Raw genomic sequence first — 20,538 nt, 5'->3', positions numbered from 1 at the left:
CATAATCAACCGTAAGAACAATATAGAGATTACCAAACGATGAAGGAAATGGTCCCATGAAGTCGATGCCCCAAACATCAAAAATCTCAACTATAAGAATGGGAGATTGTGGCATTTGATTTCTAGGTCCTAAATTACCTGTTCTCTGACAGCGATCACAAGATTTGCAAAACAAATATGCGTCCTTAAATAGTGATGGCCAATAAAAACCGCTTGCAAGTACCTTAAGGGTTGTTCTCTTTGGTCCAAAATGTCCTCCACAAGCCAAAGTATGACAAAAGGTGAGAATAGAAGTAAATTCAGTTTCGGGTACGCACCTTCTAATAACTTGATCAGAATAATGCTTCCACAAGTATGGTTCATCCCACACATAGTACTTGGCATCACTCTTGATCTTGGCCTTTTGTGCACGGGTTATCTCTTTCGGTACTGTCCTGGTAACCAAGTAATTGACAATATCTGCATACCAAGGAGTAACTATACCTACATGTAATAACTGCTCATCTGGAAAGTTCTCATGCAATGGAAGTGCATCTTCATTATAGGTAAGTCGACTCAAATGATCTGCCACCAAATTCTCAGAACCTCTCTTATCTAGAATCTCTATGTCAAATTCTTGCAATAGAAGTATACATCGTATAAGGCGCGGTTTGGCATCTTTTTTGGTGAGCAAGTACCTAATAGCTGCATGATCAGAGTAAACGATTACCTTAGATCCAATTAAATAAGAACGAAATTTCTCTAAGGCAAAGATAACTGCTAAAAGTTCTTTCTCTGTGGTGGAGTAGTTAAGTTGTGCATCATTCAATGTACGAGAGGCATAATAGATGACATGAGGAAGCTTGCCCACACGCTGGCCCAATACGGCTCCAATAGCATAGTCACTGGCATCGCACATAATCTCAAATGGTAAATCTCAGTTTGGTGGTTGAATCACAGGGGCCGATGTCAAAACTTTTTTTAACTTCTTAAAAGCTCTTTGGCACTCTTCATTGAAGTCAAACGTTGCATCCTTTTGAAGTAAGTTGCAGAGAGGTAAAGCTATCTTGGAGAAGTCCTTGATAAACCTGCGATAGAAACCTGCATGACCAAGAAAAGAACGAATCTCCCTCACACTAGTGGAAGGTGGTAAGGAGCGTATAAGATCTATCTTAGATTTATCAGCTTCAATCCCCTTTTCAGAAATAACATGGCCTAGTACAATACCTTGATTAACCATAAAATGATATTTTTCCCAATTAAGCACAAGGTTAGTGTCAATGCATCGTTTAAGAACAAGTGTAAGGTTATCTAAACATTTATCGAAAGAATCACCATAAACTGTAAAATCATCCATAAATACCTCAATGATGTTCTCTACATAATCAGAAAAAATACTCATCATACACCTTTGGAAAGTGGCAGGAGCATTACAGAGACCAAACGGCATGCGTCGGTAAGCAAATGTTCCGAAGGGGCATGTGAATGTTGTTTTCTCTTGATCTTCCGGAGCGATAACGATTTGATTATAACCTGAATAACCATTAAGAAAACAATAATGAGAGTGACCACTTAACCTTTCAAGCATTTGATCAATGAATGGCAGAGGAAAATGATCCTTGCGAGTGGCTGCATTCAGTTTACGATAGTCAATGCAAACTCTCCACCCAGTTTGAACTCTAGTTGGCACAAGCTCATTTTCTTCATTCTTGACCACTGTGATGCCTGATTTTTTTGGAACTACCTGCACAGGACTCACCCATTTACTATCTGAAATGGGATAAATAATCCCTACATTAAGGAGTTTCAGTATCTCTTTTTTTACGACTTCCATCATTGGTGGATTAAGGCGGCGTTGTGCATCTCTCGTTGGTTTAGACCCTTCCTCTAGCAAAATGCGATGCATGCACATGGAAGGACTAATTCCCTTAATGTCGGCAATGGTCCAGCCAATCGCCGTCTTATGATCTCGAAGCACCCTAATTAACTTTTCTTGTTGAACTGGGGTGAGGGTTTTAGCAATTATGACTGGAAGTGTTTCATTCTCACCCAAGTAAATATATTGCAGGTGTTCTGGGAGTGGTTTAAGTTCTAAGGTAGGTGCCTGCACAATTGAAGGTAAAAGTTTCTCGTTTAATAAAGGCAATTCAAGGTAAGAAACATTATACCCATTGGTGCGTAATGTGACTGCTCCATCTAAGATTGTCATAGCTTCCTCTACCACATCATCCAACTTTATCAAAATTGCATGTTCCTTAGAATCATTTTTCGTAAGATTCTTGCTTATGGCAATTTCAAAACTGTCATTACCGGATAATTCAAAGAAATCCTGCACCAAAGTATTAATATCATCCATGGCAAAAACAGAATGAACATCACTGGGATACCTCATTGCCTCAAAGATATTGAAGCGGATCACTTCACCATCGAATTCCATTGTAAGAGTTCCATCGTGAACATCAATCTTGGTTCGGGCTGTCTTAAGAAATGGCCGGCCCAACAGAATAGGAGTGGGATTGGGCGACAACTCATCCTCCATTTCAAGGATATAAAAATCAGCTGGAAAGACCAATTCATTGACCTGCACAAGAACATCTTCCATAACCCCCTTCGGGTAAGCATTAGATCTGTCAGCCAATTGAATAATTATACCAGTTTCTTCCATTGGACCTAAATTCAAGGAGTTATAAATCGAATATGGCATAACATTAATTGAGGCCCCTAAATCTAGCATACATCTTTCGAATCTGGTATTACCAATAGTGCAGGGGATAGTGAAAGTACCTGGATCCTTGCACTTAGGCGGAAGTTTTCTTTGAAGTACAGCAGAAACATTCTCTCCTACACTTACCTTTTCGTTACCGCTCAACTTTCGCTTGTTGCTGCATAATTCCTTCAAAAACTTTGCATAACGCGGCACTTGTTTAATAGCATCAAGTAGAGGAATATTTACCTCTACTTTACGAAAGGTCTCAAGGATCTCTTTTTCTTGCTCCTCTTTCTTGGATTGTTTAAATCTACTAGGAAATGGTGGAGGAATGGAGAGAGTCTTAATTCGAGGTGAGGGGATACTTACCTGGCCAGATGGATCGACTGGCAATACCGAGTGGGAATCATCTTTCCTTATTAAAGGAAGAGCCTCAGGTGAGGAATTGGTCACAGAGGGTGATAATGTTGTGGATACTTTTGATGGCTTAGCTAATAATGGTTCTAATTGCTTTCCGCTCCTGAGAGACATAGCACTAGCATTCTCCTTTGGATTAATTTCTGGTTGAGAAGGTAACTTTCCTGAAGTTCTACCCTCTATCCTACTCATAGATGTGGCTAGTTGGCCAATTTGATTATCTAAATGTTGGAGCTGTGTCTAGGTAGTCTGTTGGAATTGCATAGAGTTAGTAGCGAGAGCTTTTACAAGATCTTCCAAAGACGTACTTTGATTTTGAGGAGGTGGAGGTGGCCGAACTTGGTAAGGCTGTTGCACCCGGTGTTGGGGGTAGCCCGGTGGTCGAGGCGGTGCCACATTAGAAATGCCATGTTGTTGGTTCCCATACCTAAAATTAGGGTGATCCTTCCACCCTTCATTGTAAAAATTAGAATAGGGATCATACCTTTGTCTTGGTTGGCCTAGGAACCCCTCAACTGCGTTGGCTTGCTCATGTGAACCCTCTTGGATGGCAGGGCACATGTCAGTCGCATGCCCGACCATAGAACATACGCCACACGATCTCATTTGTTGCCCTAGAGCTAATTGTTGCACCAAAGAAGTAAGATTTGAAACTTGTTTTTCTAGAGAAGTAGTACTTACCTCATTGACTCGCTTAGGTGGCGGCAGTAGATCGTTTCTAGTGTTGAACTGTTGGGAATTAGCAGCCATGTTAACAATGAGATTTCGGGCTGCTTCTGGTGTCTTATCCACGAGTGCTCCTCCACTAGCGGCATCAATCATACTCATATCCATAGGTAGTAGACCCTCATAAAAGTATTGAATAAGAAGTTGATCACTTATCTGATGGTGAGGGCAACTAGCACATAGCTTTTTGAATCGTTCCCAATAGTCGTAGAGTGGTTCTCCATTATACTGTCGGATTCCACAAATTTCTTTTCGAATGCTGCCAGCTTTTGATGCTGGGAAATATTTCTCCAAAAATAGCTGACGCATCTCATTCCATGTAGTGACAGTACCGGAGGGAAGATAGTACAACCATTCCTTGGCTGAATCCGCTAAAGAGAATGGGAAGGCCATTAGCTTAACTTGCTCTTCAGAAACTCCGGCTGGTTTCATTGTGGAGCAGACCACATGGAACTCCTTCAAGTGCTTATTTGGATCCTCTCCTGCAAGACCATGAAAAGTAGGAAGAAGATGAATCATCCCAGATTTGAGTTCAAAGTTTACCTGAGGGTTTGGATTCTCAATGCATAAGGGTTGCTGGTCCAAGTTAGGAGCTGCCAACTCTTTAAGTGTTCGGTTGTTATTCTGAGCCATTGGTTGGGGTTCTGGGCTGCTTGGCTCTGTCTTCGGGAGCGGAATGTGGATGGCAAAATCGAGTTCTGAATATGATGAGGTTGCTCTAAGTTGTTCGAGTTTCAATCGAATGTCCTCTATGCTCATGAAAATCTAAATATAGAACAAAAAATAACTAATTAAAATAAAATAAATAAATAAAATGAGAAAAGAAATAAAAATAATAAAATAAAACGAGTGATAATAAACAAACTAGACGCTAGTCCCCGGCAACGGCGCCAAAAATTTGGTAGTGTCGTTAAGGTGCACCAAATTTAAAACCTTACCACTAATATAAATAATTAGTACAGAACGAGTAAGGATCGATCTCACAGAGACTATGCTAGTTATATTTATTATTAACTCCAAAGCAAGATTTAAAATAAAATAATAGTAATAGTAATAATAATATAAATTAGTCTAACTAAAGAAAATACTAATTAAAAATAAAAGAGGGGTTTATGAATTTTTAACTAAATAGTAAGAAATAGAGAAAGTAAAATTACGAACAAGAATTTAATAAAAACTCTAATTAAAGGAGAAAGAAATAATAATGATGAAAATTTTGGTTAAAGGATCATTCGCCACCACCAAACATGCACATAATATATCAATTCTATTATCAATTTATATTGAAACTATCAACCATAGACAACAATAAGCTCTGTTAGTCTCAATCTTTCCTTAGTGTGTCGTTAGGTAAAATAAGCTCTTCACCTAATCTCTAACCATTAAATAATTTAAAATAAGCTCTTTAAATTTAAGATAATGGAAGCATTAAACAAAGAAAGATATTAGATTGATCTAGGCAATAAACACACAAGCTCGGATTATTTAACCTAGGTTATGTTTTCCAATTGAAATCATTAATTCCAACCTGCTACTAATGATTAAAATATCAAGACAATTACGGATCAAGAATTTTAATCTAGCAACAAAATTTATTCAAGTTCTATCTAATTGGCCACTTAAATCAAACAAGAATAAACCATGAACATTAATTATAGAAGAACATAAACAATCTCAATTAAATAAATTGAATGATAGAATTTAAATTTAATTGCATAGCATGTTTAGGGTTTTGAATTCACCCTCAACCAAATAAAAATTTAGCCTAACATAATTGAATTGGGAATAAAAAAATTGATAAAACCAGTCATGGAAATTAATTCAAGCGGCTGCCTTTTTCTTCAATTGAATTCCGGCTGCTGATTTTTTTCTTCTTCTTGCCGAATTGGATCAGTTTTGCTCCAAACCTGCAGCTGCTGCTCTTCTCTTCTCCCCATTCTCTCTTTTTTTTTTCTCTGGCAGCTCTCCTTTTATAATGCTCTAAATCCTCTCACGAAAAGGATTAAAAACAAAAGTAAAGCCGCCACTTTCTAAAACCAAAGTTTGGCTTTTATATTTAGTCTTCAAATAGACCCCACCGACTTTTCCAACTCTTAAGCCAAAGGCCAAGCCTTTTAATTTGCTTTGGCTTCCCTCACGTGCGCTCTTTAATTTGGCTAATATTTCTCATGTCCTTTAGCTAATAATTCAGCCAATCAATTTAATTGTTTCTTCTTCTCCTTTCGACTTTATCACCACGGCAGCGAGCATCAACAATCTTCAACTCTCTCTAGCTTTGATCCCTTTAAGCACAAATTATTCCCAAAATGCACCTAAAATAACAAAATATAAAAATTAACATAAAATTAACATAATAAAATATAATTTACTAAATTAAAAATTAACTAAAATAACTAGAATATTTAAAACCAAAACAAGAAAAAGATAGAGAAATTAATAGCAAATTATATGAAAAATATGCACTTATCATGATCTTTGTCACAAAAGAGTTGAATAAGAGGCCATATATATCAAAAAATATAAATTTAGTCAAAATACTACAATTTTAGTTTTGTCACGGTAGGTAATCATCTATAGCTGAAAAAATGAAGTCTTAAAATTATTAAAAAAAATCATAATAACTTTGGAGACTAATATAATATTATGTCTCAAGAATGACCTTATCAAATTTATGCCCCTTTTTTAGTTTCTAAAATAATTTTATCAACTTTCATCATATTTCGCGACCATTTATTTTGTCATAAATGATAAAATATTATCCTAAAATGTTTAATTTTGGAGAGAAATTCTTGTGCTGAAAAAATGTTTCTTTTGGCGATTAAAAAATGTTTGTAATAAATATAAAAATTTGGATCAGAGACCAGTTAAACAAAAATTGTTTCACGAAATATAAAATTGCCAGAACGATAATATTCGTTGCACTTGGCTTTGGGAATCTCGAGGAAGAGACGGAGAATAACGGGTGATGTGGCAGTAGCTTCCCAAGCATGTATTGTAGCTTCTGCTGAAGGGCTTTGGGAGGCTTGTGTGAAACGGGTTGCTATGAGAGTTGATGAAGATCTTAACAGAAGTCTTACATTTTCGTTTATGATTTGCTAAAGCAAATGATTTGTTTCACCACTAGCTGAGTTGGACTTGGTGCTATAATTCTGAGCTGTTTTGGATAAATTCTGAGGCACTACTTCTATGCATACCAAAGCAGCACTTCGGGATTTGTCATGTCTCAAGGAGTTGTCATAAATAAAGCTGCAAATGCTTTGGCTAAGCTTGGGTACTGCATTCAGGTAGTTGTTTTTATATTGATGAAACTTTTTTTGAAACAGTTGGCTTCTTCATCTTTAAGATAATTTTCTTTCCCGATTCAATGAGTTTTCATTTTTTGAAAGCTTTTGGATGAATTACGATGGAGTTGGTTAGGAATTTGTGTTAAAATTTGTGTGTGGAAAGAGGTCGTCCAAACTTGCCGTTGTATATATACACACACACACATAAAAAATACACAATATATTTATTAGTTATTTTTTCTTTTTTTTCTCACAATCGAATAATGTCTTGTCTCAAAAGGAAACCGCTCCAGCATAATTTTATTCCTGCGACTTGACTTCGTCATGAATGAATTCTTTTTCTTTTCCAATAATGCCATCATCAGAAGAGGCTGCGCCATATTGCTTTGCTTTACCATCATCCTGATCAATCTTTTCTTCCTTGGCAGAAGGATCCATTAATGGCTTTGGCTTAATATCAGAACAATTCTCTGGCTTGTACTTGTACCATGCGGCAGCGTACAAATAAAGAACTAAATTTAGAACACTAACAATGGCCAAGAACCAATAAAACAGATTCACATTGTTCTTGTTTATGTCTTTCCCATGTAACCATCCTTGTTTGCTGGGAGTTATTCTTTTGGTCACGGCGTTTATGATATCAACAAAAGCACTGCTTAGAAAGTACCCAAATGAAAGTGATAGATATGTAAACGAACTAGCAAGCGTTTTCATGCCGGCAGGAGCTTCTTTGTAGAAGAATTCAAGCAATCCAATAAATGTAAACATGTCTGCTATACCAAATATGCAATATTGAAATGATAGCCAAAACAAACTTATCTGCTTTGGTGGCGTTTCATTGAATGCATTCCTTCTTATAACTTCCACAAGGCCTGCCACCGTCATTGAAACTGCAGAAAGCACTAGGCCTATGCCAACGCGTTGAAGCTGTGTGATTCCGGAGGGATGTCCCGTGATTTTTCGGGCAAAAGGGACGAAAAAAAACTCGTAGAGTGGGAGAAGAATTGACATGAAAAGAAGAGGGATTACAGGGATTGAAGAAGTGGGAACTTTGATAGAGCCAAGATGGGGATCCATGGCAGCGCCTTGTGTTATTGAAAATGTTTGCAGTTGTGCTAGGCAAGTGTTCATGAGGATAGTGCTGGCTAAAATTGGCATCATTCTTGTTAGGATCTTCACTTCTTCAACTTGTGTTACTGTGCAAACCCTCCACGGTGCCGCCACTGCTGAGTCTTTGGGCATAATGGCTGCTTTGTCTAGGCACCTGCAGGTTAATACAATGAATTATTAGTCATACTAAATTGTTTTATGAAACAAGCATGTGTCAGAAGTACGTTATACCCGTTCACAAAAGACTGCGTGGGTAGCTTTTAAGTCTACCTCGTACGTCGAGGTTCGAACAAAAAATGTTAAAGGGATACAAAAATGAAGAGATAATGAAAAAGAAAGCGAGAATAAAATATTCGCTATGCATACAAGTTGGAGAATCTTTAGCTTAAGGATTGAAAAAGAATGCTCAATTCTCGGTAATTTTGTGCTGTATGTGCATGTAATATAAGGTTAGAATTTAATTAGTTTATATTTTTATTCAACAACTATCGATATATATATATATATATACATATCATTTAAAAAGTTAACAAAAGGATTAGTTCAGTATTAAATGTAAATACATAAAGAGAAATCTAATAGTATTAGGAACTAGAATTTCCTCTCAATCAAGATTTCTTAACAATATATCTCATCATTAATGGATGTGTGACATAAGACTTTTAAAAGATTAATAATTTATAAGGTAAAACAAAAGTGAATTATCAAAAGTTACGAATGTTTGGGCACACGTTTCTAGAGGCGTGTCTCACCGATGAAATTGCATTGCATACCCATGAAAATGCAGGGTATATATATGTACGTGGTGCAATTAAAGCATAAAAACATTAATAATTTACCTAAATTGGTTGGCATGTGGGATTCTCTCCCATGTACTAGCTCTTTCTTTTTCATTTATCTCATATAATTCTTCCGGGTTATCTGGCAGTGAAAGCTTTCGGTTTTTAATTGCTACTACTAGAACCTGTTAGCAGTAATCAAGGCAACAAACAGATAATCAAATTCTTAGATAAGATTTTAAAAACGGGAGGAGACCAAAGCGAAAGAATTAAAATCCTCTTTTGATCTGAGAAAAGATTTCGATGAATTTAAAAGATTTTTTTTGTCTCATGTCTTTTAAGATTATTTGCTGATCATGAGAAAATCTTAATCAGGGGAGAAGAGGGACAGGAAGAGAATGAGGGACCTGCGCAACCCTAACAAGGGGGCTCTCGCCGGGCTGTTGAATGCGGTAGAGACACTTCCCGGCGGCCAAGGCAATTAAACCAATAAAGTTAGCAACAGATGATACGAGGAAACCCAACCACCAAGATTTTTCAGTGAATACATAAACAATGCCAGTGACTCCAACCACAGCTGCAACTGTTGTAGCAAGCAAGTAAAAATTGAAATAGCTGGCCAAAGCCTTTGCTCCTTTTGGATCATTTTCATCAAATTGGCCTGCCCCAAATGCTGGAAGAGTCCCTCTATTTCCACCACAACCAAATGAGTACAAATACAATGATCCATAAAAATACGCTGCTATTGCACCTTTTAGACAGCTTGATTTTCCACAATCAGGTGGATGCAAATTTTTTGAGTAAGCTTGTATTGTTAACATCACCAAAGCCTGCAATTATTAAAAAAAAACAAATAAATAAATCCTGAAACTTCTTATACCACTTTGAGAGATTTTATCAGTTGAATCAAAGATATTACTAGTTCTCTTACCAGTACTTCGAGTGTTCCAAAGATCAAACAAGTGGCAAATCTGCTCAAGAAGGTATCAGAGATGAAGCCGCCGACGAGGCAAAGCAAGAAAGTTGAACCGAAAAAGTTTGTGAGAGTGTTAGAAGCTCCAGCAAGATCAAAGTGCATCTCATTTTTGAAGTAGAGGACCATGCTTATCCCATTCGCAATGAAACCCATGTTCTCCAATGCCGAAAAGACTACATAGACAAAAAAATTGCATGTTGTTAATAACATCAATTACATAAGCTCTAGCTAGGTGAAGGTGATTGATACAAAGTAATATTTGCTTACCAAAAACGAAGGTGCAAGCTCTGAATCCACCTTTCTGTTTGATGTTTTCCACCTTGTCCCCCTGTATTAATATATTATGCATACATTAAACACATATCAAAGATAAAAAAGAAAAAAGAGATGGAGAATTGATACTTAATTACCATGGTGGATACTTGAAAAATATTTGTAGAATAAGATGTCTAATACAGAGAGTAACACAAGTTAGGAGTAGAAGTTGGTGAAGCTGTCGTGTCTATTCCAGTATATATAGAAAATTGAAATATAAAGTTCTAAAAAGCTTGTGAAGCTGGTGATGCCAAAACTTTTTTTTTTTAAAGCAATTATTGTGGTCTTAGTTTTTATAATATTATTTCAATATTTTAAATTTCAACTGATATGACAACTTTCACTTACAGAAATTGTTAGGTTAGCGATCTCGCACAAAATCTTTCTTATTAGGTTGTAAAAAATGGAATTCTTTATCAGAAAAGCATTTTGTTGAGAATTTTTTTATAACTTCATAAAAACTTTTACAGTAATTTAAACTTTTAGAGTGTTGAAAAATTATTTTATAATATTGTAAAACGTTGAATTTTAAAACTTTTACAATATTGAAAAATTATTTAATAATATTGCAAAATGTTGAATACGCATTTTAAAATATATGAATGTATGCTCTAAGAAAAGACAAATATTCTCTGTGTGTATGTATGTCTATATATTAGCAAAGCATAAATTAATATTTTATTCTTCTACTAAATAAACTATGGCGGATTTTATGTGTCCTTAAATAAGTTAATGATGTTTATCAGGAGGAATCATAATTAACTCATAAAAAAAATAAGAAATATTAATGAATAAGCTAAGCTACTAAGCCATGATTTGTGCCTTTAATCAAACATGAAACGCATGATGATTTGTGCCTTAGATTTAATTAATCAAACATGAAACATATGACGAACGAACAATCGAATTTATGTGATTAATTAAATAAAATTATTTGAAAACTATTACACCAACTATCAACATCATCATCTGACAAGTGATATGGTAAACGCATTAGCCACAGCTGATAATAGCATAACATCCCCACAACTAGAGATGGCAATTGTACCTGCAAACCCGCAAACCCGCCCAAATCCACCCGCCAAAACCCGCCCGCTGTGGGTAATTTTACTCGTTGCGGGTACGTTTAGTATTATAAACTAAAACCCACATATGGATGCGGGTGGATTTGGTATTAATCTTATATCCGACGGATACCTGCATGGATATTCACCAGACCTGCAATATTTTTTCCAAATATTTTTAATTTAATTTTAATCTAAAAATGTATAAATAAAATAATGTAATTATTTAAATTACCAAATAGCCAAAGGCCCAAAGTTGTGTATGTGTGTACGTGGCCCATCTCTCATCTCTGTCTTCATCAATCATTCTTTTCTTCTTCAGCCATGAGCTTGTGATAGTAAGTCAGTGCCTTACACCCAACTTAATTCATAGATTATTATATATCTATTATAATTTTATATGTACTATTTTTCTTTAACTTAATACATGAATTATTTTATTATTATAATTTTTTTCTTTGAATTAGTATTTGAAAATATTAATCTTAATTATTATTGTAGGCATCGTGTTGGATGGGTGCTTATGGTGGTGAATGAAATGAATATCTTTTCTTGGTGCTTGTTTTAAATGATAATATGAAATGTAATTATTATTTTTATATACTAGTTTGTGTTTTTTAAATGGATTTGTGTAATTTATACTTAAATTTGAGAATTTGTGTTGGATTGATGTTGAAATTTTAATTTTTCATTTACATTATTTAAATATAAAATTGAGTATGTGATATGAAATTTGAGGTTATTATTATAAATTTATATATTAACAATTTATGATTTTAAATACGGAAACCCGTAAAAAAATCCGCCGGGTACCATTGCAGGTTTTGACGGGTTTGGTAATTGTCAAAACCCGCTGTGGGTGTGTTTTTTTTTAAATTAAAACCCGCTGTGGGTTGTGGGTGAATTTAATAATTTAAATTTTTTACAAGTTTAGATTTGGGTTTGGGTTTGATAATAACAAACCCGCTGCAGGCGGTGCCCATTGACATTCCTACCCACAACTAATCCCAAACCACAGTCCTGATGATTGCTATTATGCATAAAATGGACTAAACATTAAATTAGTGGCCCGCATGAGAGCATGCGCATCACAAACATTTCAATTCACATCATCATTACTTAACTCCTTTAGCAAAGAAAAAATTAACAGCCTCATTCATCAAAAAAAAAAAAAAAAAAACAGCCTCAGAAGAGTCAACTCTTTAACGTCAACTAATTCTTAAATATGGTGAGAATTGCCATAAATATGATTATGCGATACCTTCTAAATATGCCCACTATCTCTTCTAGATATTGACACATATGAACCATATATTAGGACGAGGCTATGAGTAATATACACGTAGAAAACATGCTTGCAGCACTATCTTCTCTAACAAATCAGATTGGTAACTTAATGCGAATTGTTTGTTCCACATCAATTGGTAAAAAATACTATGCTCAAATTAATTTGATTATTCTGTAGTTTTTAAAATAATTATTGTTAATTATCATTAGATTGATTTGGTAATTTTTCATTTTTTAAAATAATTTTTGTTTGCTATGTATACAAAATTTGGATTCATTGTTGAGTTAAAACTTTTGACCGATCTTTCATAAAGATTCAATTAATAATTTATTAGATAATATTATAAAGATAATTAAATCTTAACTTATGTTGACATAAATTAATGACCAGGTAGAAGAAGATTATGAAAATGTGAACACAACTCAATTTAACATTGGATGCAAATTATTGTATTTACGAACTGTGAAGAGAATCAGTTTTTGGACTTACCCGTCAATATATATATATATATATGTGTGTGTGTGTGTGTGTGTGTGTGTGTGTGTGTGTGTGTGTATGTATATGTGTGTGTGTATGCATGCATAATTCTTTTATTGTTTATATACAATAATTGTTGACTATTAAATTAATATATGTACTAATAAATAAGTTCATTTGCTTTTTGAAGATCCATTACAACTAAATTTCAAAAGACTCTCTCACATTACACTGGCACAATTTCATGCCCATTACTTGAATTCAACATCAATGACTTCTTTTTTCCTTCAAATACGATTAATATATATGTATATATGTATGTATATGTATATATCTATGTATAACTCTTTTTATTGTTTATATACAATAATTGTTAACTATGAAATTAATATGGACTCGTTTGGTATGCCAAATTGGATTGGATAATACTAAATTATATATAATACTATGTTGTGTTTGGTGCAATATTAGATGAACTATAAATAATCATGTCTTGTGTTTGGTATGCCATGAGATTAGCTAGTAACTAATATTATGTCTTACATATTAATTTATCAAAATCATCTTAAATTTATTTTTAAATGACATGTAATATAACCTAACTTAAATCAACAATTATTAGTAAATTTATTAAAAAAATGTAAAATATTTCCTTAATTTTTTTTTATATTTAACATGTTATAATTTTTAATCCCACGAATAGTTGAGGAGCTTCGAAAATGTAATCGCAGGGTTCTCCTTGGGATGAAATTTTGCCGCTGTTGTGGATTAAGTGGTGGGCCCATTTTTATTATCTTACCTCTACTTTTTTTACACCAAATATGAGATAAAGATTATTTTACATTAAAATTATGAGTGATGCTATTAGGACCCCTTCAATGCTCTTTCAAAACCCCTCCTGTGTGTTTACAATTTTAACCTCTAATAAAATGACAAAAAAACAAGCCTTTTTTCTCAACTCAGGCTGCAGATTTCTCTCTCTTTTTCTCTCACTCTACATTTATCGTTACCATTGCTTCTTGTTTGCATTTTTGCTGCAACCCTACAATAAATTTTTTATTCGAAATGCTAAATTAAGGATCGTGTATACAAATAACTTCAGAAGAAATAAATCATTTAAGTTTTAGTTTTATTGGGAAGTTCAAAAGAAATTTTTTCTATTCTATATACGTACTTGACTATTGAGTTTCACAAGTGTTAACTTGCACTTTTAGGTTTAAAATCTGTACAAATCATACAAATGATCAGTTTAGCGACTATCAATGAAAGAAAAAAATTCTTAATTATTTCTTAAGAAATGTAATAATTTAAAGGGTTTAAAGCTTGATTGCAGCTGCAGTTCTGACTTCACCATTAGTTAGATTGTTGTCCAAATCATGGTAGCTTCTTTTAGAAAGCTTGTTTATTCGCCATGGAAGAGTATGTAGTTCCTTTCTTCTGATTGAAGATCTATAATAATACACTAAATTAGATAATTTTGCGGTCTCATGTTATCTTTCCATAAAAGTTTTTTAGGTCTTCGTTGGGAAGAAATGGGTAAGGTCATTTATGGAATTAACCCATGGATGATATTAGTGATTATGTTATTTTAATTTTCGTTGCAGGTGCTTTAAAAAAAAAGGGTTTTATTAAAGCTATTGAGGGGTGCCAATAGTCCCACACTAAATTTATCCAATCACATGATATATAACTAAAACCCAACGGCCCTATATGTAGTAATAAATAAGTTTATTTACTTTTTGAATATCCATTACAACTGGATTTCAAAAGACTCTCACACCACACTGGCACAATTTCATGCCCATTACTTGAATTCATCATCGATGACTTCTTTTTTCTTTCAAATACGATCATCATCAGAAGAGACAGGTACATTTTGCTTTGCTTCACCATAGTCCCGATCAATCTTTTCTTCCTTGGCATCAAGAACTGATGTTGTTGTTGTCTTAGCATCAGAATAATTCTCTTGCTTGTACTTGTACCAAATGGCTGAGTACAAATAAAGAACAAAATTTAGAACACTAACAATGGCCAAGAACCAGTAAAACAGATTCGCATTGTTCTTGTTTATGTCTTTCCCATGTAACCATCCTTGTCTGCTGGGAGTTATCCTTTTGGTCACGGCGTTTATGATTTCAACAAAAGCACTGCTTAGGAAGTTGCCAAATGACAGTGACAAAAATGTAAATGAAGTAGAAAGTGTTCTCATGCCCGCGGGAGCTTCTTTGTAGAAGAATTCAAGCAATCCAACAAAAGTAAACATGTCTGCTATACCAAATATGCAATATTGAAATGATAGCCAAAATAAACTTATTTGCTTTGGTGGACTTTGATTGAATGCATTCCTTCTTTTAACTTCCACAAAGCCTGCTATTGTCATTGAAATTACTGAAAGCACTAGCCCTACGCCAACGCGCTGAAGCTGTGTGATTCCTGCGGGGTGTCCTGTGATTTTTCGGGCAAAAGGGACGAATAAAAACTCGTAGATCGGGATAAGAATTGCCATGAAAAGAAGAGGGAGTACAGGGATTGAAGGGGTGGGAACTTTGATAGAGCCAAGACGGGGATCCATGTAAGCGCCTTGTGTTACCGAGAGCGTTTGTAGTTGTGCTAGGCAAGTATTCATTATGATAGTGCTGGCTAAAATTGGCATCATCCTTGCTAGGATCTTCACTTCTTCAACTTGTGTTACTGTGCAAACTCTCCACGGTGCTGCTGCTGTTGAGTCTTTGGGAACAATGGCTGCTTTGTCTAGGCACCTGCAGGTTAATTAAATGAATTATCAGTTATGATAATTTGTTTACGATAAATTTATATATATATATATATATATATATATGCATGGGTCTAGAGTGTCATATTCGTTCAGAAAATTCAATCGAGACTTAATTAATATAATGACTTTGACTATTATAAATTTACCTAAATTGGTTGGTGTGTGGGATTCTTTCCTCTGTACCAACTCTTTCTATTTTATTTATCTCATACAGTTCTTCCGGGTTATCTGGCAGTGAGAGCTTTCGGTTTTTTATTGCTACTACTATAACCTGTCAAAATAATGAAGATATCAAAGCAACAAAAATGAAAAAAATAAATAAAATAATCAGATTATTATATAAGATTTTAAAATTGGACTCCACTCCAAAGAAAAGAATATATAATCCTCCTCTGATTGAGTTTTCTTAAGCTTGTAAATATTAATTTTGTGTCTGGTGTATTTTAAGATCATTTCCAGCGGTTTTAAAGATTTTGGTCCGAAGAGAAAAGGGATAGGAAGAGAATGAGGGACCTGCGCAACTCTGACAAGGGGGCTCTCGCCGGGCTGTTGAATGCGGTAGAAAGGCTTTCCGATGGCCAAGGCAATTAATCCAATCAAAGTAGCAACAGATGATATGAGGAAACCCAACCACCAACCTTGGTCAATGAAAACATATACAATGGCGGTGACTCCAATCATAGCTGCAAGTGTGGTAGCAAACAAGTAAAAGTTGAAATAGCTGGCCAAAGCCTTCGCTCCCTTTGGATCATTTTCATCAAATTGGCCTGCCCCAAGTGCTGGAAGAGTCCCTCTATTTCCACCACAACCCAATGAGTACAAATACAATGATCCATAAAAATAAGCTGCTATTGCACCTTTTAGACAGCTTGATTTTCCACAATCAGGTGGATGCAAACTTTTTGAGTAGGCTTGTATTGTTAACATCACCAACGACTGCAATTGGAAAAAAAAAGGAAAAAAAAATGAAAGAAATCCTGATACCTCTCATACTACTCTGAGAGATTTTACCACTTAACTCAATGACCAGTTCATTACCAGTGGGGTCTCAAGGAGAACATAAATTATAAAAATTAAAGAAAAAATTATTACATAGGTGCTTTTAGTAATATTGTAATTTAACCCCTCTAAATTTATTTAAATAACGTCCATAAACTTATAAAATTCAAGTTCTTACATGTAGTTGTCATTGTAATTTAAATTCCCCGCTGGTAAATCATTTTTCTGGATTAGCACTATTTCTTACCAGTACTTCGAGTGTTCCGAAGACCAAACAAGTGGCAAATCTGCTCAAATAGGTATCGGAGATGAAGCCGCCGACGAGGCAAAGCAAGAAAGTTGAACCGAAAAAGTTTGTGAGAGTGTTAGAAGCGCCAGCAATATCAAAGTGCATCTCATTTTTAAAGTAAAGGACCATGCTTATCCCATTTGCAATGAAACCCATGTTCTCAAGTGCCGACAAGACTACAAAGAGAGAGAAATTGCTTCAGGTTGATAATCTCAATTACATAAGCTCTAGCTAGGTGAAGGTGATTGATACAAACTTATATTTGCTTACCAAAAACGAAAGTGCAAGCTCTGAATCCACCTTTTTGTTTGATACCAGCCACCTTGTCCCCCTGGATTAAAAAAATACATGCATTAATCTATAAAACACATGTCAAAGAGAAAAAGAGAGGGAGAGAATTGAAACTTAATTACCATGGTCGATACTTGAAACAAAATCCTGTACAATGAGAGGTTTAGTTCAGGAAGATATTAATGTTAGGGTAGAAGTCGGTAGCTATTTTCAGCATATATAGAAAATTAGCATGCGTGGCTCTAAAGAGCATTGAAGCTGGAGATGCCAAAACCCTTTTTTTGTTTTAAAGCAATACTGGGTCTAAACTTTTATCTCAATATTTAATTAAGTCTTAAATATAGGGATAGGCGAAGCCTAAATCAATATTTTAATTTTCTATCATCTCTCTCGTTGGATTCAAACTTAAGTTGTTCACTATATAAAATAATTTAAAAACTACTCTGCCAATCAGGCTAATATAAATAATGTGACAACTTCGATTTATGCAATCGCCACCTCAAATTAGTTATTAATTTTACCAAGGAGAAATGATAATCTATGAGAACATGAGTAAACATTAATGTCTAAAATGATGTGATGGTTCCATATATATAATTACTACATCAATTAAACTTAAATGTGGGGATAATAAGTTGGAATCCATAGGATTATTGATTATTTTTAATCTATTTTCTGTTCTTGCTTATAGAAATTTTTTCCACTCTTAGACAAAATGGTTTTGGAATCTAACTTGACCAAAAAAGCAAAGCTTTGTTGACGGTGGACGGATGACGCAAAGCTGAAACTTGAAGATTTCCCAATCAAGGTTCTTCTCAAGACATGCATATTTAATTTCCTTGGCTATTATTGGCTACTGAAGGGGACATAAATTCCACTGGGATCAAAGAATTCTTCGTCCACCTTTAAATTGATTGATTGTGCGGCGGACAAAGAGATATTCGATTCGCTTACACAATTAAAATGAGTAAAAGCATCCGATTCAGTTAAACGTTTAGACATTTACATAATTAATATATTGTGGTATTGATACCGAAAATTAATCACATCATTGAATTTTCCTTGTCGTTTTTTTTTTTTTTTTTGGGGAAAATTAGGAGGTTGTTGACAGTGAAATATTGGCTTTTTTTTTAAGGTAAAGGGGTGGAAAATTTTAAATTAATTTTTTATTCTTACCTTTCTTAAGATTTGAATTCAGGTGGTCAGTTAAATAAAGTTGCTAAAAAACCACTCATTAAGTCTTTAGATTTTATAATAAATTAAAAATAACTAGAGGTAGTAACAATTTTGATCTCCAAATAATATTTCGGCAATTAGTTTAACTCTTGTCGTAAAAACTAGAGGTCATGAGTAATTAGGTCACTGGAGTCATGTTTTAAATTGGGGCACCCTAATTAATTAATAACTCATAACTAACCACTTATGCTTAGCCCAAGTGGCTAGAGCCACTCCCTCACAAATGTGAGAGAAGGGGTTCGAGCCTCCGCAGACGTATTGCAGGAGTTTAATTTAAATGTCCTTCCTTGGAGCCCCAGAGCTTGAGTGAAGGCAGTCTTTCTCCCAGACTGGGAGTTGACGTCCCTCGAATATTTGAGAATATATGATTGTACATATCAATTATAGTCTCATGTAATATGAGTTGTAATTTGAATAATAGTCTCATGTCATCAAAAAAAAAAAAATTAATAACTCATAACTTAAAAAAAAAAAAACGACCTCACCATCATAATCATACTATCTCCTCTCTCCATTATCATCTCTCTTTCTCCTTTTGTCCTTCTTTTTTCCCCGGAGAATCACTTTCATCTCTCTTAGCACTTCTCTCTCTCTTGAATTCTCTCTACATTGATCATGTTCAAAGATTTTGCTTTCACATTTTATTCGTACAATCAAAACAGAAGAATGGAACCAAATTCCTTGTGAATGGTTAAATGAATAAAGCCCAAATAAAGTACTTTCTTGAATTTTTCAGTTGTGGATAAGTATTAATTAATAGGATCTCTTTAAGTTATACTTCATGTAACTTACAATCAGTCAAAATTCACCCGCTGGTTCATTTGACCCTATTGTTTTGTTACTCATTTTTATATTGAAAAATCTGATTACAAGTTACAATGAATATAACTTAAGAAAACCCCATTAATATTGACTCCAGTGCTCATTGAAGTTTAAAGAAAATCAATGTCCAGAAAATATTATGCGTCTTGAATCATTTCAAAATAGTCTCCCAAATTTGTGTATAACCGTTGCTTTTTCTCTAATAATCTAAGAAACAGAAAAGTAATATCTAACTTCAAAGCCTTGGATGAATCCTGATATAACAGGTAGTAATCTGTGTCAAATTAAATTTGTCTATAAAAAGAGAGGTTACCCAAACTTGCACTTCTCGGTTTCTATGGTACAGATAAGGCTTAAGCAAGTTTTTCTAAAGTTCGTATCCATAAGTTTGGTCCAAGGAAGATAAGGAATAAAGTAGCCTAATTAAATTTATATATATGGTTCCTTGTACTTAAGGTAGCCTAATTAAATTGTCGGGAATTAATTAAGGCCTGTGATAAGATTATTTGGCATCTTGATATCTTTGTGCTTTGGTTAATCTTATATTTTTGGCTATAAGACAGTTAATCTTTGTTAGAATTAACTTCATAATATTTGTTATCATCAAAACAAAGTTAATTTCCTTCTTGGCAAGGAAACATAATTTTTTTTCTTTAATCCAAGAGAAGATTACAAAAATATAAATTAAACAGTATGATATTTTGGTTGTATGATTAAAAAATTTAAGTAAAATACCAATAAAAAGAATTTTGATTAATACTAGAATTCTTAAGGAGTAATATCCAAGTATTATCATTCCAAGTGTTTAATGTGCAACTTATTATTGGATGATTAATTTTCATGCACAGGTGCGGAGTTAGGATATAAGAAATGAGAAAGAAGTAATGATGAGAAGTTTCGTTTTCATATATCAATAATTGAGATTTTGAAAAATTAAAAGGGGAATATTCTGATAAATCTAACTTAAAAATCAAGCTATTTATAATATTATTTAAAAAGGAAT

General features: G+C 34.2%; 3 protein-coding genes across 3 annotated transcripts; all 3 read right to left on the bottom strand.

The window, feature by feature from the left end:
* Positions 1 to 916: 916 nt before the first annotated feature.
* LOC112498589 (uncharacterized) lies at positions 917 to 4,781 on the bottom strand. The gene is made up of 3 exons (XM_025099778.2): positions 3,392 to 4,781; positions 3,174 to 3,343; positions 917 to 3,101 (listed from the first exon to the last, which is right to left on the bottom strand). The coding sequence occupies exons 1-3, from the start codon at positions 4,586 to 4,588 to the stop codon at positions 917 to 919; spliced, it is 3,552 nt and encodes a 1,183-aa protein (XP_024955546.2). The 5' UTR covers positions 4,589 to 4,781.
* Positions 4,782 to 7,279: 2,498 nt separating this feature from the next.
* LOC102619713 (protein NRT1/ PTR FAMILY 4.5-like) lies at positions 7,280 to 10,495 on the bottom strand. Its single transcript, XM_006480272.4, has 6 exons — positions 10,389 to 10,495; positions 10,246 to 10,306; positions 9,934 to 10,151; positions 9,410 to 9,832; positions 9,063 to 9,187; positions 7,280 to 8,377 (listed from the first exon to the last, which is right to left on the bottom strand). The coding sequence occupies exons 1-6, from the start codon at positions 10,389 to 10,391 to the stop codon at positions 7,414 to 7,416; spliced, it is 1,794 nt and encodes a 597-aa protein (XP_006480335.1). The 5' UTR covers positions 10,392 to 10,495; the 3' UTR covers positions 7,280 to 7,413.
* A 4,338-nt stretch (positions 10,496 to 14,833) lies between these two features.
* LOC102619408 (protein NRT1/ PTR FAMILY 4.5-like) lies at positions 14,834 to 18,009 on the bottom strand. Its single transcript, XM_006480271.4, has 6 exons — positions 17,600 to 18,009; positions 17,457 to 17,517; positions 17,145 to 17,362; positions 16,412 to 16,834; positions 16,045 to 16,169; positions 14,834 to 15,881 (listed from the first exon to the last, which is right to left on the bottom strand). Exons 1-6 carry the CDS (start codon positions 17,600 to 17,602, stop codon positions 14,963 to 14,965), a joined length of 1,749 nt encoding a protein of 582 aa, XP_006480334.1. The 5' UTR covers positions 17,603 to 18,009; the 3' UTR covers positions 14,834 to 14,962.
* Between the last annotated feature and the right edge of the window lie 2,529 nt (positions 18,010 to 20,538).

Source organism: Citrus sinensis, chromosome 6 (assembly GCF_022201045.2).
Source record: "Citrus sinensis cultivar Valencia sweet orange chromosome 6, DVS_A1.0, whole genome shotgun sequence".
Classification (NCBI taxonomy): Eukaryota; Viridiplantae; Streptophyta; class Magnoliopsida; order Sapindales; family Rutaceae; genus Citrus; species Citrus sinensis.
This window is presented reverse-complemented; position numbering and strand designations above follow the sequence as displayed.